This window comes from Gigantopelta aegis, chromosome 3, assembly GCF_016097555.1.
Source record: "Gigantopelta aegis isolate Gae_Host chromosome 3, Gae_host_genome, whole genome shotgun sequence".
NCBI lineage: Eukaryota > Metazoa > Mollusca > Gastropoda > Neomphalida > Peltospiridae > Gigantopelta > Gigantopelta aegis.
The window spans coordinates 36048435-36075089 of NC_054701.1; the positions used below are offsets into that span (position 1 = coordinate 36048435).

Below are 26655 nucleotides of genomic sequence, written 5' to 3' on the forward strand. Positions count from 1 at the left end.
GCAATTTTTATTACTTCGATTTTGGCTGCAAATACTTTTAAAACAAGCCATGCTACTCATTCAACCAAAGGACCTGGCAAGCAAAGGTCAAAATCGACTTGCACGTTGACCAGAGACCAGATATTTATTTTGTTAAGATGCTTGTTTCAGCTTGTAACAATTTTTTTTGTTTTTAATCCTTCTAATAACTAACCTCAGTGCTTGCAGCCACGGGACAAACCTTGTCTGGTTTGTGTGTGGATTTCTTGTTAGACTGAGTCTTCAGTTTTGTGATGGCATCCTTCGTCGTTGACACAGACGGCTCCTCGGGCACAGTCTTTTTAGCCTTTTTGCCCCCAGCTTTGGTCTTGGCCGCTGGTGCTTTTCTTTTAGGTGGCATGTTGCTTCAGCTGTAATCAAAGTTAAAAGTTTGTTTTATTTAATAACTCCACTGGAGGTAATAGATTTATTAATCATTGGCTATTGGATGTCAAACATTGGTAATTTTGACATATACTATAGTCTTAGACAGAAGCACGCTACATCTTTCCATTAGTAATGTAACAACAGTAATCTTAAACAACAAGTCGTGTCGGAATTGTAACAATTAGAGCACGTCCTATTTCTCACAACAAATCATAAGCTCTCAGTCTATCAAATCACATTAAAATTCAATCGGTCAGTTTCATCATCTCACATTTTTTGTTTTGTTTATGTAAACATGTCAAAATACCTGCATTTCATTGGTTCATAAAACCTATTATTGTCCAGATGTGGTCAATATTTGTTTTCTTACATAATACCAACAGTAAATTGTCTACATTCATGTTTTCTATATTTCAGTGGAAATTTGTATGCACTTACATTTTCCGCAAAATATTTTAAAACTGATCAGCTTTGTTTGACGTCACAGAATCGTAACGTCTTCCCACACATACGATTCGAGTCACTACTACATGTCACTGTACCAATATTTGTAGGGTCGTAAAAAACCCTGTTATTATTAAATAAGGGGGTAACACTTGAGATGCATGCATCGCAGGATCAAGCCACCTCAGTGGATCCATTCAACTGAATGGGTTTTTTTTCCACTTCATGGTTACTCTTTTCGAATAGCAGCAAGGGATCTTTTACATGCACCATCCCACAGACAGAATAGTACATACCACAGCCTTTGTCAAGCCAGTTGTGAAGCACTGGCTACCGAGACCAGATTCTCTAGTAATAATTGCCTCCAACAACATGAGAAGGGCGAGACATAGCCCAGTGGTAAAGCACTCGCTTGATGCTCGGTCGGTTTGGGATCGATCCCCATCAGTGGTCCCATTGGGCTATTTGTCGTTCCAGCCAGTGCACCACAACTGGTACATCAAAGGCTGTGGTATGTGCTATCCTGTCTATGGAATGGTGTGTATAAAAGATCACTGGCTGCTAATCGAAAAGAGTAGCTCATGAAGTGGCGACAGCGGGTTTCCTCTGTCAATATATATGTGGTCCTTAACCATATGTCCGATGCCATATAACCGTAAATAAAATGTGTTGAGTGTGTCATTAAATAAACCATTTCCTTCCTTCTAACAACATGAGAATGGCCTCAGATTACAGTTATCTTCCCATTTGGTTGTCCAAAATCCGGAAATTTGACCACGCAAGTAGTCTGCTGTTTAACTGTGATTATTTCATGGCAGACAGCTATGAAGTGGCAACTGTTTGACTGAAGTGACAGGGGATAGCATGTAGTTTGTAAACATGTGTAACTTGCTGACATTTGAAGACTTCTTTGTGGTAATTCCGGCCCATGCAAAAGTAGTGCTTTTGGTGTAAAATGGGTGTACTCCGGCCTGGTTTAGAGGGTGTGTCTGTTTAAACCAAAATGCTGGGAGAAAGAGCTGGACAACAGGGGTTGTCCTTTTCAGGGTATGTGTCCCCCATGCTAGCAAAGGTACATACAAAACTTCACGGGCCTGCTGATATTAATAAAAATGTTATAGTCACTAAGGCTATATAGAAACATATAGCGAAATTAATTGTGGTCTGAGGCCCGATATAGTTCACACATTACACCGGTTAAATGCGTGATTCTGATGAAAGTATTATAACCAGAGAGGTGAAATTACATAGACTGATTGTGAATACCACAAGGAATATGAAAACTAATTTATTTATTTTCTAAATATTTTATTAAATTGAAAAAAAACATTTTTTTTGAATTTATTAAAAATTAAAATTAAAATTTTCAACTTTTAAATTTCAATATCCTCCAAAATAGCATAAAATGACCTCTGATGTTACTACAGGTTGTTGCAATATTTTTTAACAGTTTTGAGCTAATAATTTGGTAAAAAAGAGCAAAAGTTGGATTTTGTTAGTCATATTGAGATTTTAATTTGTTTTTTTACATATTGAATTTTAATGAGTTTCTCAATTATTGCAATTGGACAGAAGATCTAAATATAATGAATATATCACTACTAAATGTAATTAAACACTTTAAATAAATAGTATACGGTTTTTAACAAGATTAAGTACTCTAATAATACATTTCACCTACATTTATGTAAATTACACACTTCAGTCATTTTTCAAAAATGGTCTTTTATCCTTAGAAAATCTAATAGGCTAATATTCTATGCTGTCTGAATGTATTTATTGTGTTCAGTAATCAGATGCTGGTATACTTGTCAAGTTTATTGCAGAAAATGTGCCAAAAAGGTTAACATTTGGCTTGTAATACATATGGCAGAATAATCCATAATGCATATTCAGTGGTCATTACTACAAACATCCTTCCAATCAAGAAATTCTACACTGAGGTATCCAAGACACTGGCACATGCCTACACTTGTTAACAGTTATCACTGGAAACTGAAAAATATGGTGCAAGTACCTCTTGGTAGGATTTATATCAGTATTTTGTGACAAAATCTTCATTTTCAAAGTTGTCGTCAACAAAAAACATACCGGCCTCGGTGGCGTCGTGGCAGGCCATCGGTCTACAGGCTGGTAGGTACTGGGTTCGGATCCCAGTCGAGGCATGGGATTTTTAATCGAGATACCGACTCCAAACCCTTAGTGAGTGCTCCGCAAGGCTCAATGGGAAGGTGTAAACCACTTGCACCGACCAGTGATCCATAACTGGTTCAACAAAGGCCATGGTTTGTGCTATCCTGCCTGTGGGAAGCGCAAATAAAAGATCCCTTGCTGCCTGTCGTAAAAAAGAGTAGCATATGTGGCGACAGCGGGTTTCCTCTAAAAACAGTGTCAGAATGACCATATGTTTGATGTCCAATAGCCGATGATAAGATTAAAAATCAATGTGCTCTAGCGGCGTCATTAAATAAAACAAACTTTACTTTTTTTTACAAAAAACATATTATAGTGTATACCTAAGTAATATCTGTAGGGCATATTCATATTAATATGCATTTATATGGACTGTTTTGCCTTTTACAAAGTGGCTACATGTCTAATACAGTAAATGAAGTAGATTAAGTAAATACAGCAGGTCAAAATTGAATCTGAGGCCTATCATGTCTAATTTTCCCTGAAATTAGTGTGTTAAAATTTGTTGCAAATGGCCCCAATTTTGTGACTTTCACCATCTCTCTGACACATTTCTAATAATGTATCATGAATTCAGTCACCATATCTTTACTAAGCCTCCACTTATCATATCTAAAATGCAAAATTTTACAGTTTTGGATTTTATGGGGGGTTTTTTAAATTTAAATTTAAGTTTAATATTTCATTAAAAATGAAGTAAAATCTAATGATTGATTTTTTTCCCTTTAAATATTTGAAAATCTTTCCAAGACAACACTGTGCAGATAGAACATATGTAGAAGAAAAAATAGCTGCTCATTGTATGAAGAAATTCCAAAATTTGATAAAGTTATTACATTTTCAAGTTGGTGTCCCTCAAGTTTCCATTGCTGAAATTGGCCATGGCAAGGCACTGTGGTAGGTGTTTTAACACAGCCTCTATATACTCTCAGTTTAAAGGTGACATCCCGATACTTACTGAGCATTGCTTTAATATGTATATCATTGGAATGCATTAGTGTGGGCCAGTTTTTAGGGGGAAAAATGGACTGATAGGCCTCAGATTACAGTTATCTTTCCATTTGGTTGTCCAAAATCCGGAAATTTGACCGCGCAAGTAGTCTGCTGTTTGACTGTGATTATTTCATGGCAGACAGCTATGAAGTGGCAACTGTTTGACTGAAGTGACAGGGGATAGCATGTAGTTTGTAAACATGTGTAACTTGTTGACATTGAAGACTTGTTTGTGGTAATTCCGGCCCATGCAAAAGTAGTGCTTTTTGTGTAAAATGGGCGTACTCCGGCCTGGTTTAGAGGGTGTGTCTGTTTAAACCAAAATGCTGGGAGAAAGAGCTGGACACCAGGGGTTGTCCTTTTCAGGGTATGTGTCCCCCATGCTAGCAAAGGTACATACAAAACTTCACAGGCCTGCTGATATTAATAAAAATGTTATAGCCACTAAGGCTATATAGAAACATATTGCGAAATTAATTGTGGTCGGAGGCCAGAAGCAGATCATCATACATGTATGCAGCAGTGTGATAAAAACCCAAGCACATGACCCTAGTTACTTCCTATTACCAAGGCTACTGCATGATTCAATAGTTAATGCCATTAAAGTATCTTCCTCCAGTGCTTTTGTAGGTTGCCCCAGGACACCACTGACTACAGCTGAATAACAAATGGGCAGTCGATGGTTATGGGATTGGACGAATGCTGTTGCAGTGATAAGGAAGTTAATGATTGTTTAATGACACCCTAGTACACTGTTTAATTAACAGCTATTACACTATCTGAACATGTTATTTGCAACACTGATGTAGAGAATGAGAGAAAAAAGGAAAGGAATGTTTTGTTTAACAACATCTCAGCACATAACTATGGTTATTTGGTGTTTAACATGATTCCCTTCCCCGACATGATACTTAGTTGGGGGAAAAAAGAGAAAATATAGGAAAACCATTGCCATTGCATGGGCTACTCCTGCCTATAATTTATTTCAATATATTTTCATGCTTATACACACACGTATCTAATTAAGGTTCAAGCACGCTGTTCTGGACAAACACTTCAGTTGCATGGGCCTTCTGACCAGGATAGTGGGTTAATGGTTATGGTAATTATTAGTGGTTAGTTATCTATAAAACAGCAAAGGACCTTTCATACATGCGCTTTCCCATAGACAAGGCAGTACATACCATGGCCTTTGATTTATCTTTGGTGTGGGATGTAGCCCAGTGGTAAAGCACTCGCTTGATGTGCAGTCGGTCTAGGATCGATCACATCGATGGACCCACAGGGCTATTTCTTGTTCCAGCCTGTGCACCATGTGTGATATATCAAAGGATGTTGTATGTGCTATCCCGTCTGTGGAATGGTGCATATAAAAGATCCTTTGCTACTTATAGAAAAATATAGCAGGTTTTCTCTCTAAGACTATATGTCAGAATTACCAAATGTTTGACATCCAATAGCCAATGATTAATAAATCAATGTGCTCTAATGGTGTCGTTAAACAAAACAAACTTTAACTTTGATGTACATTTTGTGGGTATTTGTTGGGATAGCAAATAATCCACACTTCTGTGGTTAGTTACTTACAAAGCAGCAAAGGATCTTTATGCACTTTTCCCACAAATAGGACAGCACATACCACATCTCTGTACTTATTATAGCATCAAATGAATGAATGAATGTTTAACGACACCCCAGCACGAAAAATACATCGGCTATTGGGTGTCAAACTATGGTAATGCAAATAAATAAAGTGATGATCAACATCAATATAAAAATTCAAGGTTTAAACAAAAACAGTGTAAAGAACTGTGCAAAAATACAAATACAAATATCACAGAATTGTACGGACACCGAATTTTACTCTAAACTTCAATTTGTGCTGTATTGGCCATTCTCAAAGAGAATGTTACACCCCTGCACCACGGTGAGGTTACAGCACGCGCAGGGGTATTATAGCATCAAGTGCCTATAGTTAAGGTTCAAGCACACTGTCCCGGGCACCCACCTCGGCTATCTGGGCTGTCTGTCCAGGACAGTGGGTTAGTTGTTAGTGGTGAGGGTGGAGGGTCAAGTGGTCTTGCACCTACCCACTGAATCGTTAAAACCACTGAGGATGGTGTCAGACCAAATTGATGGGTCTGTTATTTATAGTACACACCATGATGGCTTGTCATGGAGGTCTGGTTGGAACAGGAAAACCCCAGTGGGGTCCACAGAGTGGGACCTACGTGTACTGTGCCAGCCAAGTGCACATCAGACGAGTACTCTACCATACATCTTGCCTCTACTCTACATATCAATAGTAAGAAGAAAAAGTTTGTTTTGTTTAACGACACCACTAGAGCACATTGATTTTTCCATTAGTAGCAAGGAATCTTTTATATGCACCATCCCACAGACATGATAGCATAGCTATCTAGGCCACAGTCTTTGATATACCAGTTATGGTGCACTGGTTGGAACGAGAAATAACCCAATGGGCCAACCAACAGGGATCAATCTCAGACTGATTGTGCATCAAGCGAGTGCTTTACCACTGGGCTACATCCCACCCCCTACATGTCAATATAAACATACATCATTAACCTGGCCATACATGTAGATCTATCATGATATTTCACATTTACATGTATGTACACAAGGTGCAAAGTGACCCTAAAAACATATAAATGCAATTCACTCCGAAATAGGCCACTTACAAAGGGTGGCCGTGATCTATGTATATACCATGAACTAAATGAAGGAAGGTAAACATACTGAACAACTGTATCATCAACATAGAGGCACAGCTCTGCTTGCTACAGAGAGGTGCAGGATTTAGGTCAGCCAGTTGAAAGAAAGAAGTGTTTTATTTAACGATGCACTCAACACATTTTATTTATGGTTATATGGCGTCAGACATATGGTTAAGAACCACACAGATTTTGAGAGGAAACCCGCTGTCGCCATTACATGGGCTACTCTTCCGATTAGCAGCAAGGGATCTTTTATTTGCGCTTCCCACAGGCAGGATAGCACAAACCATGGCCTTTGTTGAACCAGTTATGGATCACTGGTCAGTGCAAGTGGTTTACACCTACCCATTGAGCCTTGCGGAGCACTCACTCAGGGTTTGGAGTCGGTATCTGGATTAAAAATCCCATGCCTCAACTGGAATCCGAACCCAGTACCTACCAGCCTGTAGACCAATGGCCTAACCACTACGCCACCGAGGCCGGTAACTTGGTATGAAATACAGACATTATTACACTATTTGTGAATTAAATTTGGTCTACAATTTGATGTGTTAACTTATTTCTTTCCATCAGTATATCTATAGTGTGTATGTTGATTGAAAAGTTGAATACTTCGGATTTGATTTCGTGGTATAAACCCTTACAGAGTCATAGCCTAACCAAAAGCCTAGGGGTGGGTGGCACTAGTTATAAAATGATTTCTAGTGAGGTCTGGGGGCATTACTCCCCAATAAATAAAATTTCAATTTAGATATCCTAAAATTAAATTTCATGGCATGTAAACTGCAACATTATTTTTAAACAAAATGTTTCAACCATTTCAAGGATTTTGCATTTGTATTATAACCTAAGCATTTTAAAAAAATTTTTTAGATGACTTGAAACTTGCTTGGGGATAGAGTAATTAGATGACAGGCCTCGAAATAGTGGCCTGTAAAAAGCAAAAAGCAGTGCATTTTTTAGAACTACCGTACAATATATCAGGTGAAATAGAAAGTCACTTGGTAAAACAACCAAAAAAAACCCCACAGACAAAATTTATATATATATTATCTCATCGACTATCTAGCTTGTGATTCTGTTATATCTTAATACTATAATACTCTAAAAATACATAGATCTCAGAGGTCCAGATTTTTCACCAACCTCCCTCACCCCATGCTGTCTTATTTCCAGCATGCAATATGTTTTTCTCAGCAGAACATATTTCTTTTGTTCTGCAGAGGTGCAGAAATGAAAAAAATTTAACTACTCGCCAGACCAGAACCAACTAAAATGTACTAGCCCACCCGACTAGTCAGTCAGCCTATAGAATATATTATTGTTTAACAATATTATAATATACTCTGTCTTCACTTCAAATGATATATATGTATGTATGTATGTATGTATGTATGTATGTATGTATGTATGTATGTATGTATGTATGTATATATATCTATATATACATGTATATATATTTTTTTTTTTTTTTTTTTTTTTTTTTTAATAACAAAAAAATTAAGGACACATGGTAAGTGATCAACATCATGTAGCAAACAAAAACAAGACCCAAACCTTAACTGACAAATCAATAAATTTTGAAATACCCTAGTAAATACTAAGTTTTCACATTTCTTTTATATATAAATTTACAAATTTCACATGACATCACAAAAGTGTTTAACAGACCAATCTATTCATAACACACCGTGGATTCAATGAAAAAACTAAATATGTATATAACAAATTAAATCAGTCAGTCAGAAAAAGACAGATCACCCATCGGACTGGTAGATGTCCGTCAGAATTTTTACTCGCATTTGGCGACCGGGGCGAGTACTTTCTGCAGCCCTGTTCTGATTAGTCTGCTATGTTAAATCACATAATAGCATGCCATATTTTACTTCCTATTTGGAGCCTTGGCAGGGCCGTAGCTAGCAGTTATTGACATTGACTGGTTATTGATATTGACGTTTTAAGTAGGTAACATCCCTGAAATGACTTCAAAATTTTATGGTATTTCAGAGCCTCGAGATTTCGGATTTTCCTGGGGGACATGCCCCTTGACCCACTAGTGTCTTGCCCCTTCCATGCTCATTCATTCCAAGATTTCATCTGCACCACCCACAAACAATCCTAGCTACAGCCCTGCTTGTATGACCTGATTCATAACTTCCTGGCATTTGAATGGCAAAATTAGCCACTTTCAGACAGTGATTTTATGGTATATTTTGGAAGGTTTATTATATTTTATTGTTATTATTTATCTTCTTTCTTTTTTTTGCAATATGATTCAGAGCAAAATAAGCACTTTTGTGGGTCATGACTGAAAGCTTTTTTGTCAAGAATGTTCAATTACCAATATCAGTCTGATCATCCAGTTTTCAGGGTTACACTAGTTTACACCACACAAGCACATAGTGACTGGATTACCCATTGGGAATTGAGTCTGAAAAACGTTTTTGGTTTAGAGGGGTAAATTGTAGTGTCAAAATACATGTATGTGTAAATCATGGGACAGTGAACAATGTCCTGTTTTCAAAGAATTCTGGTTTACTGAAGATCCGATTTTGAGGGGTTTCACTCTATAAACTAAAAACAAAACAACTTTAAAATAGCTGAAAACTCATCTAAATCATTTCTATTTTGTTCTCAAATGCTACCATATAAATTCACATGCTAAGGGAGCTAAAATTACTATCCTTGAACTAGTGTCAGATGAGTAAAGTGAGCAAGAGTTATAGCTTCCTTTAATCAGTGAGGTGTGACATTTAATGCAATACTCCTAATGCATTTTAATATTTAATGTCATGCACACAGAGAGAATTAATGCACGGGACAACTAGGCCCTGGCCTAGAGCACCAAATTGTAGGAGGTGGCAAAATCTTATCTTTTTTTAAAGTCACTCTTTCACTAAGTAGTAGAATCTGGGGACTATTTCACAAAACATCGTAAGTTTACATCGGCAACTAGCAGTTATACCGGTCATTCATTTGCACGTGTTTGACATCTATTTCACGCAGAAAATCACAGAATTACGGAAGATGGAGCATTTTAAGGACAAAAGAAAATGAAATATGTGTACTTCAAACTATATTTCTTGTACTATATAATAATAAGAAGAATTGTAGTTTAGTCATAGATTTACGTTTACGTGCAAAACTAGGCTTACGATGTTTTGTGAAATTGGGCCCTGCTCTTTATTTCATATGAAACTTAAAGTTAAAGTTTATTTTGTTTAATGACACCACTACAGCACACTAATTTATTAATCATCGGCTATCGGAAGTCAAACATTTGGTAACTCTGATACATAATGCAGCAAGGGATCTTTTATAAGTACTTTCCCACAGACAGGAAAGCATATACCATGGCCTTTGACCAATTGTGGTGCACTGGTTGGAATGAGAAAAACCCAATTAGTTGAATGGATCCACTAAGGTGATTTGATCCTGTGATGCAAGCACCTCAAAGGAATGAATGAATGAATGAATGTTTAACAACACCCCAGCACAAAAAATACATCGGCTATTGGGTGTAAATGCAAAAACAATTCAAAAGAAGAGGTTTTGGCAAGGCACCACCTCAAAGGAGCACTCAACTGACTGATATAAAACTTGACCCTTATTCCATATGATCCCCCACCCCATGTTCATTTGCTTATCCCTAAAACTGATTAGCTTCAGTTGTTGTTACACTACTAAAAAGTTTTGGATTTTTTTACGACACCACTAGAGCACATTGATTAAATAATCATCGGCTATTGGATGTCAAACATTTGGTAATGCTGACATGTATCAGAGGAAACCTGCTACATTTTTCGTAATGCAGCAAGGAATATTTTATATACACTTTCCGACAGACAGGAAAACACATACCACAGCCTTTGACCAGTTGTAGTGCACTGGTTGGAATGAGAAAAAAACAATCAGTTGAATAGATTTTTACATTACTAATTAGATGATATTACTATTATTGTTTTGGAGGCAGGGAGGGTGGGGATGCAAAAATATTAGTATCTTATGGGCACCAAATAAGGGTGCACACAGTAATTAGAATATCTTCATTACTACCTCCAGCAGAAGAGATTTTCCACCACTACACAGTAATGGCACACGTTATTTTTCTAGATAAGTCTTCCACAGAAATCTGTGGCCAGTATATCAACATCACACATGTTGCTAAGCAAACACCATCCATTGATTCTTAGATAGCTGACCCAGTAACCCAGAGTGTGAGTACAGTAAAAAAAAAAATTCAATTTAATCCACAATACCTGTGTTTGGGAAACTGCATGGACACACTATTAACATGGGGATTTTTATAAAAGTAAAAAAAAAAAAGTAAAAAAAATAAGAATAAATAAATAAATACATTGTTTATATTATTTCAATGGTTGTTGTGTTGATTTTTAGTGCAGCAACCGCGTGTGAATATTTAGATGCCACGCCCACATTTCTGAAGGATATCAGGTCAGGTCAAAGTTCAATGACGACCTCCAATACTTCAAAGGCAAAAATTAGGTTAGCTTACACAGCTGCAATGATATGCGTTAGTGAAAAAGATAGATCCATGCAAGCGTTCGGTAAACAGACAGCTAAAATATTTTATAATAAAAAGATTTAATCTACGTAACCCTTACTAATAAGGGGGCCAAATACCGATTCAGGAAATGACGGCGAAGCGATTAGATCCGGGGAAAAATCGATTGAAAGGAATTTTCATAATCTTTGCTCATCAAAGTGGATGTGTTAGAAAGAAAAATGTTTTACCTGTGAAACACGTAAATTAGTCAAAGTAAGACTAGACTATCTTCTGCGTATAACGTGTTGGTTTACCCGATCCCAATCCTTCCACATTTTATACCGGCGAAAACCGACATGCCGAAACTCGTCGCAATCCAACCAATCGCTGCTGTGAACTGCCGTGACGTCGGTAACAAGACTCGACTTGTCGGCTGCTTTCGGGTTACAACACTAGTGTATGAGAAGTATGGTGTGTATTGCATATCATCGATTACTGAACACAGTAGTAGTACACTGTTAATTAGCCCGAGTACTCTGACTGTAAGAGAGCTAGACGGACATTTGGACATAAACACGCTCTCATTGTAATGAGGGCGTGTTTATGTCCAAATGTCTAATGAGAGCGTGTTTATGTCCAAATGTCCGTCTAGCTCTCTTACAGTCAGAGTACTCGGGCTAACTGTTAATATACGTCCTTTTCGTTCAGTAACCAAATAGTGTACCTTTTAACTTAATATGTGTCCCAAACATTTTTATACGAAGTGCCGATTGTTCAAAAATAGTATTTGTTTGTTTGTTTGTTTTACGTGAAACAAAACTGAAATTATTTTTATTTTTATAGAATAATGGGACGGACCATCGTTTCTTAAAGGTACCTTTTACTTGCGCGTCTTTCTTCTTCCTCTTTTTATATGGTCCGTCCCACGGTGGAGGATCCATATATATATATAATCGGTGGAGGATCCAGAAAATCAATTTAGGGGGGAGCCCCAATGACATAGGCGGAATGCCAATGGAACGTTGCGGGAGGTTTGGAGGGATTGTAAAAAAAATGAAAATTAATATATAATAAAATTATAACTGTCGCAAAATTTAGAGGGGGTTGGGCCCCTGCCCCCCCCCCCCCCCCCCCCCATATCTATTTCTGTATACATATATATGTGCAGTTTTATATGCACATTGGAGGGCGGGACTTAGACCGTGGTAAAGCATTCACTTGATGCGCGGTCGGTCTGGTAACGATCCCCGTCGGTGGGCCCATTGGGCTATTTCTTGTTCCAGCCAGTGCATGAATGGTATATCAAAGGTTGTGGTATGTGTTATCCTGTCTGTGGGATGGTGCATATAAAAGATCCCTTGCTGCTAATTGAAAAGAGTAGCCCATGACGTGGTGATAGCAGGTTTCCTCTCTCTGTGTGGTCCTTAACCATATAACGATAAATAAGATGTGTTGAGTGTGTCGTTAAATATGACATTTCCTTCTTTTATATGCATTCCGAGCCGGTTTATCCTAGTAGCACATGTAGCAATGTGTAACCGGCCCCACTTTGACGTGTACATTTATTTTCCCCAGGTAATTTTTTCCCCCTCTCCCCAAGGGGGTTGCAAAATATATATCCTGGGAAGGGAGACCCGCTGTTTTTGTGCTACATGACCCGCAGATCCTGTATGCACTTCCCAGTGAAATGTGTATGGGGATTTGGGAGGTGCTAGCTCGAGTCATCTAGCATTCTGTTTATTGTGTGATAATTTCTAATATATATATATATTAAAACACAACAATCATTTACTAGAGAGACCATGACAATTTTGTTTTTGAGGGGGAGGTGGGGGGGGTGGTATGGTCATTCCAAACATGATTTATGATGATATGAATGGTATGGGACTGAATCAAGCTGTTATTTGATGGGGATGGGACGAAACCCAGTGGTAAAGAGCTCACTTGCTTTAAAGTCAGTCTCTGATTGATCACAGTCAGTGGCCCATTGAGCTATTTTTTATTCCAGCCAGTGCACCACATCATATAACAAAGTATATGATATGTACTATCCTGTCTGGGATAGTGCTTATAAAAGATTCCTTGCTGCTGTAGCAAATATAGTGGGTTTCCTCCCTAGGACTAAACATAAAAATTACCAAATGTTTTACATCAATAGCCGATGATTAATAAACGAATGTGCTCTTGTGGTGTCGTTGCTATCACCCGAGCCCTGGATACACAGAACCTGCAGTGTCATCCTGGTAATTATCATGCATGTGGGGTCATACACCCATAAAAATAAAATAAAAATCCGTTGTTGCTAGTAGAAACATGCAGCAAGTTTGCACTGAAGACTGACACAAATGCCAAATGCTGACATCCAATTTTTTTGTTTGTTTTTTTTAATTTAGAAATTAACAAAAAAAAAACTGCATGTCTATATATATATATATTAATTTGTAGAGACTGTCTTGGAAAATCCCTACATAAAGTTTATGGACTATATTCAATGAAGACTTTAGAAGAAAATGACTTAAAGAAAAAGTTGATGGACAATATATTGAATGTCAGACAAAAATGTATCAGAAAAGCTCTCCTTCCAAACATCATAGCTGAGATTTAAAAAAAAAAAAAAAACCTATTAAAATGACAAAACAAAATAATTAGTCTTGGTATTATTTTATTGACATTTTTTGGCCATAAAACAACATTTACATACATAATATTATGAGAAGCACAGAAAAACATTTCTATGCATCTCTTGAAAGTCCCGTCATCAATCAGCCAGCTATCTGCAATAGTGTGTGTATGTATGTGTATACAGATATACATGTAGGCATGAAGCTGAGTACCAGCAATAATCTCATAGTGACAATCACAGATATTTAAGTACACAATAGACAGACCTTGTATTTCACATCAATATCCATTTGTTACATCATTACCAGGCATAAACTATGATAGAGAGAGATGAGAACACTATGCAATACGAAATGATGCCATGTCAGTGTGTGGGAGTGAAATGCTAGACTACTTAAGCTGCCAGTTAAATGCCCATGTCTAAAGACTCGTCTACACATTGCCAAGTTTTTGTTATTTTTAACCTGGGTTAAACATCTATATGGTGAAAAATGCAGAGCTAAATTGAAATGCTAGACTAAGCTGCCATTGAAATGTTCATGTCTAAAGGCTTGTCTACACAAGTTTTATTTTAATCCTAGGTTAAGCATCTATATGGTGAAAAGTACATAGCTAAATTGAAATGCTACACTAAGCTGCCAGTGAAATGTTCATCTTTAAAAAAACATCTACACAAGTTTTGTTATTTTTATCCTGGTTTGAGCATCTACAAGGTTGAAAATGCAGAGCTAAATTGAAATGATAGACTAAGTTGCCAGTGAAATGCCCATATCTAAAGACTCATCTACACATGTTTTCTTTTGAACTTGGGTTAAGCAACTACATGTACGTGGTGAAAAATGCTGAGCTAAACTCTAATCCAGGTTATGTTACCTCAGGGTTCAGACTCGCTGTTACCTGGGTTAACTCACATTCCTGTGTAGATGGATACCCCAGGTTAAATTGTAGTCTGTTGGGTTATAGAGGTCATGGCAGTTGTTTGTTTACTTCCACTTTTTACAGCACATGAAAACCTTTCACAAAATGAAAATTTAAATGATAAAATTAAAGAAAAATTACTGATGAAAAAGGAGGTGAATTGAATAGGATCACATATATAGATTGTGTTTTTTTTTTGTTTAAAAAAAAAAAAAAAAAACATTCTCTCGGAGTACTGCCAATACCTCATCAAATAATTTCAAAATTCAATGTTATCATGGTCCAGAGACACTAACCCAAGTTATTTTAATACTTCATATAGCCACACCAGATTTAACCAGTGTTCACATAACCCAGGTTATTGTTAATCTAGGTTAAAGCAACATCTGTGTAGATAGTTTATATCACAAAATGATACTTGTGATGGCCACTGTGTAGCTGAATCATAATAAATCAGTAAATAAAACCGACTTCAGGTTCATTTATTTAGATGTCTTGATAACTGCACGAGTCATACAAAGATTCCACTTTAGTGTTTAATTCCCTATCTACAGAATCAATACCTTTTTTTTTGCTTAGATATTCCTAGTAAGAACTTTTAAAATTTAACAGGCAGTAAATAAGCCAGTGTCAGCCAGTATTTTATTATGAATAAACAAAACAGAAACAGACTTGGCAAGAGAGAATATTGTACATTACAAAAACAAGATATCCTAAAAATAAATGAAGAATTTGACAAGAAGTATAGCACCAGCTATTGTCCACAAATGAACACAAATAAAGCTAATAAATGGGAAGGTAAACCATAGTGAACACAAAACTGTAATTAACAAAACTAATAATAATTTACATAAATCATACTAATCAACAACTGAATAAAAGATAACATATTGCATAGAAGAAAAGCACAAAATATACATTAAAATATATACATGTTTCTTTTTAACAGGTACATTAATTTTTTTTTTTTGAGACAAAAGCAGATAGTTATGGCCAATTGCCTAGAACTTTGATACACATTTGTCAAGAAGTACTTCTGGCAGCAAAACCCATAAGCAGACTACTGCTAAATAATACTGAATATCTTTTAACACCTGTAATATATATCAAATCCATTGGGTTTTTTAAAAATTCAACAGAATCTATCTACAACTGAAATTGTGTATTAAAGAAAAGGATGAAGAAAGGAGGAGGAGGTCTGTCCAATTTATGAGTTACACTAAGACATGATGTTTTTGGTCAATTGGACACTTTAAATTAGTTGTAGTTACTAAATTACCAATGTCCATGCCTAGTTTCCTGCTGCTATCACATGCAAACAAGTCCAAATTTTACATTCTTTGTTCAACATGTTTAATGCTGCTATCATTAGACTATTTACAGACCAGATGTGCAAATTCTAAAATAAATGTACATAAATATACCGTAAGTCAATAACTTCAACATTCAAAATTAATTTTGTTGAAAAATTAACTATTGCTGATCCAACGTCTTTGAGAAACTGCTGTGCATAACCTTCAAATTAATGCAAATATTTATTTTAAAAAAAATATTACTCATTATGAGTAACAGTACAAATAGTTCAAAGAAACAATTTAATTTTTATTAAGTAAATATAATTGGTCAAAACACCAACAGACACCTTACTTCAAGGTGAGTACAAGTTGTCAATATTAAATATAATACATCAAATAAATTGTGACTACACATTAAAATTCAGCCAATAAATAAAACACGAAAAAAAAGACAGATTATGGCAGTGCAATGAAATCACAAAAACAACTAAAGGAGGGAACATGGTGTCATCCGTAACAGCACAGTCATTAGTTTTCTAATCAATACAAAATTCCAAAGCCAAATCAGGGGATCATCAAGTCCAACATGGTAAATTATGTTAAAATGTGGAAACTTAAGTGGTTACTCAAAGAAATCTGAAAGAAAGATCCTTGCTGTCTGAGGGTTATATTGTTGGCATGTGGCTAAAATCTACCCATCACCTAAAAAAAAAAAAAAAATGAAAAATTCCAACTTAAAAACAAAACAAAAACATCTAGGCCTGGTGCTTATAAAACGTTTAGAGACTAGACTCGACTCTAATAACAGTATGAGATATGTCATGACAATGCCATACAAATTGTATGTGTGTGACGTCATTAGAGATTGAGTCTGGCTGTGTGTGGGGGGGGGGGGGGGGGGGGGGGGAGGAAATGGTGAGTCTTGTTTGTCATATCAAGGCAGTTCCAAGACCATATATGTTGATAGGAAACAAGACTTTATTGTGATCGAACCTTACTATGTGGTGACTGAATGAGTTATAACTACAGAAGGACTTGACCTGTATCATGTCTGGAATGAAATGAGTTGTACCAATGGGATGTGACCTGTACCATTGTCTTGACTGAAATAGCTCTGGAGTGATTTAAAGATACATTATTACTGTCTCATCCCATAACATTGTTTTCTAATGCAAAATATAAATCCTTGTATATTTATAGCTTATTTCCATCAAAGCATGGTGCAAATCATTCCGTAGCTACAATTTATGTAAGGTATGTTTACATGGTACAGGTCAAATAATTCCATAGCCAAACTCATTAAAGGCATCAAATTGGACATGTCAAATCCTTTTGTAGCTACAACTCTGTCATCACATGGTGCAGGTCGAATGCTTTTATAGCAACAACTCATTTCAGTTACCCGTTTTACCACATAGTGAAAGCCAAATCCCTTCAAAGATATAACTGATTTTAGTCATCGCACTTTACAAGTCAAAATTACCATCAAGTTATATTTTACAAATGATCAAATTACTATCATGTAAGACTCTTATAAACAAGTTGTCATGTCAGTACGTCTTTTTTACTTGAGTATGTAATGAGGAGGAAAATGTGTTTAATAACAGACCAATTCAGTTTTACTTTAAACAATGCCATCATCAGATCACACATTCCTGAAGTGCAAGCTAATTTAAGACCAGTGATAGGGCTCACACTGGAACAAATTTTAGTTTAGCCAATTATGGGAAATGTAGAGTATTCCCTTGAAAAATCATTAAAATGTGGTTAATTTAAGGAATATTTTATTAGCCAGTCTAAATATTGTAGCCATTTTGTATAAAAATTAGCTATTCGCTAATTTGGCAATGTACAGGGTGAGCCCTGAGTGAATAAAATTGCTGTACAGCTGCATGTACAAGCAGACAAGTCATACAAAATTCAATTTTGGTGGATATGAAAGTAATTATAGGTGTATATGATCTACATATTGCAGGTATGCATAATACAAAATAAAAGTGTATACAAGAAAAATACAATCAAAACAAGTCAAGGTAAGCACTATCAACAGTGTCACTATAATAACAATAATCACTAAATCTATCTGATGATTGTCAAACAAGATTCTGCATAAGGAGATATAAAGATTTGCACGTGGGCATCACAGGAACATATTTTAGAGTTAAATGCAATCATGTTTCTTATATTGTTTTTAAAAAGGAAAGTTTGGCATACAAGTGCCAAACAATAAAAAACATATGCTCTAGAGCAAGAAGAAACCCATTGCCAATTTTCCTCTTTTAAAACAAAATCAGCATCAACAGTCTTATACACTTTTCTGCATTCAGAAGAGTGTATACTGTAGACTTTATAATACAAGGCTAGATTAAATCCACTGAGCAAACTTCCAGAAGTACATATCTTTTGTTTTGCATAAAATGCTTATTTTGAGCTACTACAAAGACCACATTCACCATAAATATATTAGATTTGCCATATTTGATAATTTAAGCAAGCAAGTACTGTAGTGATTTAAAAAAAACCTCCTATTAAATAGTACTTGATAACTAAGGTTTTATCTTTGACATTTTAAATTGTTCAAAGAAGACTGAAAAAGGCCATTAGAGTAAGTCCAACTTTCAAATATGGGGTCCCGGGCTATGACTTACATGTAACTGGCTATACCTTAAATTAGCCAATGTTGAAGTACATGTATCAACCATGAACCCTTCTAGACATTTTTTGTTTTATGTTCATATAACAAACAACAGATCTATAAGCATGACACAGCCCTGTTAAGTTGAACTCTAAAAAGCAGACTACATTAGTAAGCTTAGCACCAATTTTGTATTAAATACATAAAATTAATTTTAATACTGATCCGTTTCTGAAGCTTCACAAAAAGCCAATGGCAATGTCTTTATGTCAGCTGGTCTGCTACGTTCATTACTGAAGGCGTTTTAAAATGTTAAAATTAACAGTTAAACCTTTCTACGCAGGTAAGAGCTAAAGCACTTTTTTATGGTCATCACAGGTTAAGTGGTCATCAGAGGTAAAAAGTGTTAAAAAGTATTTTATACAGTCATCGTAAGTAAAGTGTTCTGCAATAATAAACAACATTTCATACAGTCTTCCTAGGTTAAATATTTCTGTGAACAATCAATCTGTTGAAGTGTCCATTAAGCAACTTTAAATTCATGTGATCCATCAACCAATTACCTAGTGAATCGTTACACATTCTTAAATTAAAAGTTGCAAACTTCTGAAGATATTATGGGCTGAATTTACAAAGCCTGTTTATGTCCTACACACACGTGTAACTACATACACTTACAATACTTAAACACTTATATTTAAGAAAAACATGCTTTGTAAATCCGGCCCTATGTTTCAATAAAAGCTTCAGGTAATTTATTGGTTAAGCAAATATACTTGATGTAACTGAGCAATTGGTTACCTAGGTTAAAACAATCACACAAACCGACTTCTCGTTACTTAAGATTTTGAAACATCGTCCTCGGCTGTAGTGAAGTGTTGAAATACTTTGTCCACACTGGTAAAAGCTTTGAAGTACATGTATTTCTGAAGTCTTCAAATACTAATGACTAGAAGAACATCAAATTGACAAGTCATAATATATGCAATCATATAGTTTACTAAGTCAAAATCGGCATCTGTGTAAAGCGGCATGACCTAATACAGTTTAGACAAAGAGTTCAGTGATTTTTGTATTCGGAGTCGATTTGAAATTCTAGCTACATGCAATCAATTAATGTTTATGCACATAATAATGGCTGGCAAGTGCCAAAACCAGATGTCACATTCATTCAGAATTTCATTTCATCGCACACAAGCATTACCTACAATAATATAAAGGCTGTGATACGATACATCTTAATCCTCTCCACAATAAAACCTTTCACGCCAAATGAAAACATTACAGTTATAAAACACAAGACACTCGAGTAACTGGCCATAAAGCTGTCATCTAAGTACATTTTTAATACCGGTATTTAAAATAGACCAAACATATATTTCTGTCTATTCCCATGACTCAACTTATCATTCTACATTCATTAGATTATAAGCTAGTGCTATAGAAAAAAAGTCTCAAGACTTAACTTATCATAGTAGGTAAAGTTAAAGTAGCATCTTGGTTCAGGTTGCCAGCTGTATGGACAACCTAAAGTTACTATTTAGTTGGGATATTCAAGTGTTTTACGGTAACAGTTTAGTGTGATGGTAACCAGGAAAATGTTTAATGATGTTCTAATCCAGATGTCCGTCTAAACCAGACTGATTTTATACTGCAATCATTGTAGATAACACTAGAAACACACTAATCCTGTACTCTTTATCTATAACAAGTATATCCATCTTCAAAAGTCCCGACAAAAATCTAGTGTTGTACTATGTCCTCTCTCTTTCTCTCTGAAAAATGCAAGCTTTTATACTGGCACAGCCACAATTGTTTGTATACTATTGCATAGGTGTCATTATCCAACAAATAGGTCTCATGTCATCCTTCAGCTCCAATTAAAAACAAAGCCCCTTTCTTCTCAGTTTTACACTCGGCATACACCCCCCCCCCCCCCCCCCCCCCCCCCCCCCATCAGTTTTGCACATACCACACACCCTTTTCCATCAGTTTTGGACATGGTATGCGACAATGTCTGTGATTCTGTTTGTGTCTGTTTGTGAGCCCGAACAGCATTATGAGGTATGGTTCTCCATGTGAGGCAGTTTTTACATCAGGAATCGAGGAGAGACGCATCGGGTGCAGTCAACACGTACGGATCTACCAGGTCGGGGGTTGTGGAACGCAATCGTTGTGACGACTTCTTACTCCTCGACCGGCTGCCCTCTTTACTGTGGTCTTTGTCCAACATCCGCATATGTTTTTGAGTCTATGAGAAAAGGAAGAGAAAATATATAGATTAGACCGAACTCTCATTAGGGTTTTTTGGGGTGGTTTTTTTTACAAAAAGTGGTTTACTGTAAAGATACCATTTTAGCAGTAGGTCAGTGGATAGGCATCTTTGGGCATTCTATAAAATTATATTAAAAATGGAAAATAAAATAAAATTATGGTAGAAAAATAATTAATGGGGCAATTTTTATGTATTAAATAAGTTACATCACTAAATTGTATTTTAAGGTGGACTTTAAGAAGCTGCCAAATATATTTAACACAACAGCAAACATGTAAATTTATTTACTGATATTTGATAAACAGCAAACATAACCTGCTATTAACAGGACACTGCCCAATAAGGATGCATACAAAATATTCTAATAATCAATTATCTCCAGCTGATACCAGATAAAAAGATTAAATAATACATCAGCATAACTAACACTTCATAAATTCTTTAATATTATAACAAATTATTCACTTGAAAAAAAAACAGGCACTCAAAACTTCACCTGAGAGCTATTATGAGACATCTACAACTGGTAGACATGTACTTATAGTTTGCCATTCATTTAATAAGTTGAAGCAAAAAACACAAACATTCTCTGAAAACCACATTTTTAGGCGTTTCTTAAATTAGTACTAATTATACTTGAAGCTTGATAAAAAAAAAAAAGAAGAAATAAACATTTTAGTAAAACTGGGAACAACACCAAATTGTCAACATTTTAAAATAATTAAATGACTAAAACCTTAGTTTGGTATCTTAAAATAGCCTCTAGAAAGGAAGGTTTAGTGATTTACAAGAATGCAATGGACTGTAAGGCATATAAAGTATCTGAAGCATCTGGGAGATTTGGACAAAAATGGCAAGACCAGCACCAACTACTCCCAATAAGGTTAAATTTTGTAACCTAATAAAACCCCGGTGCAAATTTCAATTATAAGAAACCCAAAAGTACCTATTAACAAAACAGTCTCATACAAAAAGAAAGCAAGAAGGGAGTTTTAAATTAAGTTAAAACCTTGCTCCCTGATGGTCTCAACCAAAACAATCTACAATTTCTAATTTCTAGAACAAATCCAAACAAACAGTCTGTAATGACAAAATGGATATATCAGGTATATTAGCAGTGTTACCTTGATGATTTGTTCTCTGAAATGTATAGTATATTTCACCTTTTTATTATTGTAGCAGTGTTATAAATAAGATAGAACAAAGAAAATATACATATAATTGACTTTGGATTATGTACAGCCCCATGATTACCCAATTCTTTAACATTAATTAATAAGCTGAGACGTGGCACACAAAATTTAATTAAATTATGTTTTGTTTTTTTAAACCCAATAAAGTGACTTATTTGTGCATGAAATACTAAGCTTATTTAATTTAATAACTTTAAAAAAGTCATATTGTGACCACAGTAACAAAAATGGAAACCGATAGTCAAAATATTTTCACTGAAACTTAAGACCTATTTTACTTTTAGAAATGCTGACCATTATGTGCTACAATATTGAGAAGAATGTTTATTGCTTTAAATGTAGTTTGTGATATCAGGAAATATAATCGCATACCAGTTCTTTAAGCTGTTGGTTCAACTTCTCCTTTTCCTTGGTGAGACGTTCCATTTCTCCCGCATTCGTTTGTTTCTTTGTGCTCGTCATTTCCAACAAGGCAATATTGGCATCCTTCTCACTTATGGCAGCTTGGATAGCTTCCTGCCTGAAATATGAATTTAAAAAAAAAATCAAAATTCACTTTAATTGCAATAAATTTTATTGCAATAACAAACAAATCAACCAAACACAAACATCTTCAAAAACAAAAGGATTAAAACAATATTATGATGCATTAGCAACAAAGATTTCAGTTTCTCTGCACTAATAATTATTTTTTGTTTTTCATTTTCATTTTTATTCGATTTTGCATTCACATATTTAAATACATACAGTACATCTAGACAAAACTACGATTGTCACATTAAAACAAAATATATATTCATGAATATTATACAGACATTTATGAAAATAAAGCCTGCTCAATATTTTCCCTATCTTTTTCTTATTCTAGAAGCCTTTGCTGGAGGGTATAAATATAATGAATATAATTCTATTTGTTTATGAACTAATAATATTCTGTTAAATGTGTAAGGACTTACATAATAACATTTACATAATAACATTTTATTACCCAATGTATAGGGTTCAGAATTTTGTGTTTAAGTTGTGTTTTCCAGCACAGCTGTTCATGAAGAGGCATAATATTTATAATCCTAGCTGAACTATAATGTAATACAGTGTTGCGCAGAGGACCCTGTAGTCTCTGATGGGTGGACTTACTTCATCTCGAACACTTCCTGCAGATGTTTCTGCCTCTCAGACTGCAGACGCTTCAAGCGTGTGTCTTTTTCTTCCTGTTGTTTGGACAGTCCCGACACCTTGGCAGTCAGGTCGGCTTTTGTCAGCAATAATGAATCTATCTCAGACTTCAGATCAAGCACCTTAAAATGAATGAATGAATGAATGAATGAATGAATGTTTAACGACACCCCAGCACGAAAAATACATTGGCTATTGGGTGTCAAAGAAATGAATGAATGAATGAATGAATGAATGAAAGTTTAATGACACCTCAGCACATGAAACACAGAGGCTATTGGGTGTCAATGGTAAGTATATGAATTAACGAACGAACAAACAAATGAACAGACAACAGACAGATACATGTATATAGAATACTAAATTCAATGCACATAATTAAAGGTTGTCTGATAATTAAAATTGATTGGGGAAGTGTCTCGTTTGGACTATGTACAGATAAAAATTGACAAAAGGCAGATAGAAAATGTCTCTCAAAATGCTCAGTATGTTTTCTGATATTCAGTTTCATATGCAGCTTTTGCTTGCCACATTATTTTTGACAGTATTCCAGTTATACCCAGAATTCCTTATTTTCTGGAGTTATAATATAACTCATACGTTTTTATCTGCATTAGTTTTTAAATCTTCCAGCCTGCTCTTTTTAAAAAAAAAAAAACATTTGACCACAAATTTAACAAGGAGTCTAATTTCGAGGCTATCTTCTAGAACTGCTTTTAATTTTTTTTATCATTTACTTCCTGATAAAAAATCTGAAAAACCCATTCCACAAAATTAATTCCAAGCCTTGCTATGTTCCTGAGGTTTAGTTACTTTTGTTTATATATTAACTGCTCAGAGCAGTGATTTAAACATTTCCTTTGAAAATTATCTAGAAGATCAGTGAAGTATTTTTAAGAACATAATAAGAATTCCCTAGATAAAGAGTTACTTCACTTTGATCAAAATTCATATAAATTTAAAATGGTTAACTGTATTTTGAACATAAATATTTTGTCCAAATGTAATCCATGCAAAATATCAAGTGTATGGAAGAAATCTTATTAACATAATATGTTAAGAGTTATAACCCCTGTAATAACTCACATGGTCATGGTTTTATGAGCACATTGAGAGCAAGTTGTTGAGTTATCCTCCCTGTAATAACTCACCTGTTTTTTCTGAGCCTCAAATATGTTAAGAGTTATTCCCCCCCCCCCCCCCACCCCGGAATACCTCACCTGTTTTTTTCTGAGCCTCAACTATGTTAAGAGTAATCCCCCCTGTAATACCTCACCTGTTTTCTGAGCCTCAACTATGTTAAAAGTTATCCCCCTGTAATACCTCACCTGTTTTCTCTGAGCCTCAACTATGTTAAGAGTTATCCCCCAAGCCTCCACTATGTTAAGAGTAATCCCCCTGTAATACCTCACCTGTTTTCTCTAAGCCTCCACTATGTTAAGAGTAATCCCCCTGTAATACCTCACCTGTTTTCTCTAAGCCTCCACTATGTTAAGAGTAATCCCCCTGTAATACCTCACCTGTTTTCTCTAAGCCTCCACTATGTTAAGAGTAATCCCACTGTAATACCTCACCTGTTTTCTCTAAGCCTCCACTATGTTAAGAGTAATCCCCCTGTAATACCTCACCTGTTTTCTCTAAGCCTCCACTATGTTAAGAGTAATCCCCCTGTAATACCTAACCTGTTTTCTCTAAGCCTCCACTATGTTAAGAGTTATCTCCCCTGTAATACCTCACCTGTTTTCTCTGAGCCTCCAGGTCCTCCTTCTGCTCAGCCATGTCCATCTCACGCTGAGCCGTGATCCTCACACTCTCCCTCAGCGCCTCCTCCAGCTCCTCAATCCTCTCATGCTTCTGATGCATCACGTTCTGGAAAATAGAAAACACAACAGTCATTAGCAAGCAAGTCTTTTAGAGATTACAACTTGTACATCTATTCATGCTTCTGATGCATCACGTTCTGGAGACAAATAGAAAACACAGCAGTCATTAGCAAGCAAGTCTTTTAGAGATTACAACTTGTACATCTGTTCTCTCTTCTGATGCATCACGTTCTGGAAACAAATAGAAAACACAGCAGTCATTAGCAAGCAAGTCTTTTAGAGATTACAACTTGTACATCTGTCCTCTCTTCTGATGCATCACGTTCTGGAAACAAATAGAAAACACAGCAGTCATTAGCAAGCAAGTCTTTTAGAGATTACAACTTATACATCTGTCCTCTCTTCTGATGCATCACGTTCTGGAAACAAATAGAAAACACAGCAGTCATTAGCAAGCAAGTCTTTTAGAGATTACAACTTGTACATCTGTCCTCTCTTCTGATGCATCACGTTCTGGAGACAAATAGAAAACACAGCAGTCATTAACATGCAAGTCTTTAAGAGATTACAACTTGTACATCTGTTCTCTCTTCTGATGCATCACGTTCTGGAAAACAGAAAACACAGCAGTCATTAGCATGCAAATCTTTTAGAGATTACAACTTGTACATCTGTCCTCTCTTCTGATGCATCACGTTCTGGAAAACAGAAAACACACCAGCCATTAACATGCAAGTCTTTATAAAGCTTAAAGCCTGTACACCTAAACTCGTGATTTAATATAAGTATTGATGGACAGAAACGGGCACATGTGCAGGGGGAGGGTTTCAGGGGTCGATACCCCTCTCTGTTCAACCAAATTTTCTTTTTTTCCCCCAATATATTTAAAGAGGGGAGCAGGACTTGACCCCCATAATAAACTTCGCTCATCATTCCTGCTTGAGAAATAAGGGATCACACAAATAGTAACAGAACATAGTCACTGCCACCAAAATCTTCAATCCATAGTGTCAGAAGTTAACCATATTACTGGCAGTCAACTCAACATTACTGACATTCAGTCCCACATAACTACTTTGTATGAAATACAGACATTACTATGCTAATAGTGAATTAAATCTGGTCTATAATTCCATGTGTTCCCTTGTTTGTTTCCATCTGTATATATAAGACAAAAAATTAAATGCAACGCAAAACGTGTTTCCGCTAACAACATGCAAAATAATGCTTAAGTAAAGGAAATGCAGGTTTCACAAAATATTTACCATGGACCCAAATCTGAGCAGATGTTGCCACTATTTGCAAAAGACATTGTGACATCTTGGTCTCATACTTCATGTAAGCAAGTCATGATGTACATTGTATACATCACAAATTTCAAATTAGATCAAGAAAAAGGTATATATGAATAGTACATTTGAAAACATTATAAGTCAAA

The 26655-nt window shown here is 35.7% G+C and overlaps 2 protein-coding genes across 3 annotated transcripts in view; both read right to left on the minus strand.

Annotated features, from left to right (window-relative positions):
• Positions 1–11710, minus strand: part of LOC121367957 (protein mono-ADP-ribosyltransferase PARP3-like) — a 33656-nt gene extending 21946 nt beyond the window's left edge. Inside the window, exons 1-2 of the mRNA XM_041492426.1 lie at positions 11529–11710; positions 194–389 (exon numbers count right to left, since the gene is read on the minus strand). Of these exons, the coding sequence (XP_041348360.1) occupies positions 194–379 (186 nt within the window). The 5' untranslated portion in view covers positions 380–389; positions 11529–11710. The remainder of the gene's footprint in view (positions 1–193; positions 390–11528) is intronic.
• Positions 11711–20701: 8991 nt separating this feature from the next.
• LOC121367958 (ELKS/Rab6-interacting/CAST family member 1-like) overlaps positions 20702–26655 on the minus strand; it is a 78648-nt gene continuing 72694 nt past the window's right edge. The window contains exons 12-16 of one of the 2 annotated variants that reach the window (XM_041492428.1): positions 25132–25263; positions 23356–23516; positions 22591–22738; positions 22150–22165; positions 20828–21001 (exon numbers count right to left, since the gene is read on the minus strand). In XM_041492428.1, the coding sequence (XP_041348362.1) occupies positions 20961–21001; positions 22150–22165; positions 22591–22738; positions 23356–23516; positions 25132–25263 (498 nt within the window). In that variant the 3' untranslated portion in view covers positions 20828–20960. Of the gene's footprint in view, positions 21002–22149; positions 22166–22590; positions 22739–23355; positions 23517–25131; positions 25264–26655 lie in introns of both variants that reach the window. The other variant, XM_041492427.1, reaches the window with a different exon arrangement.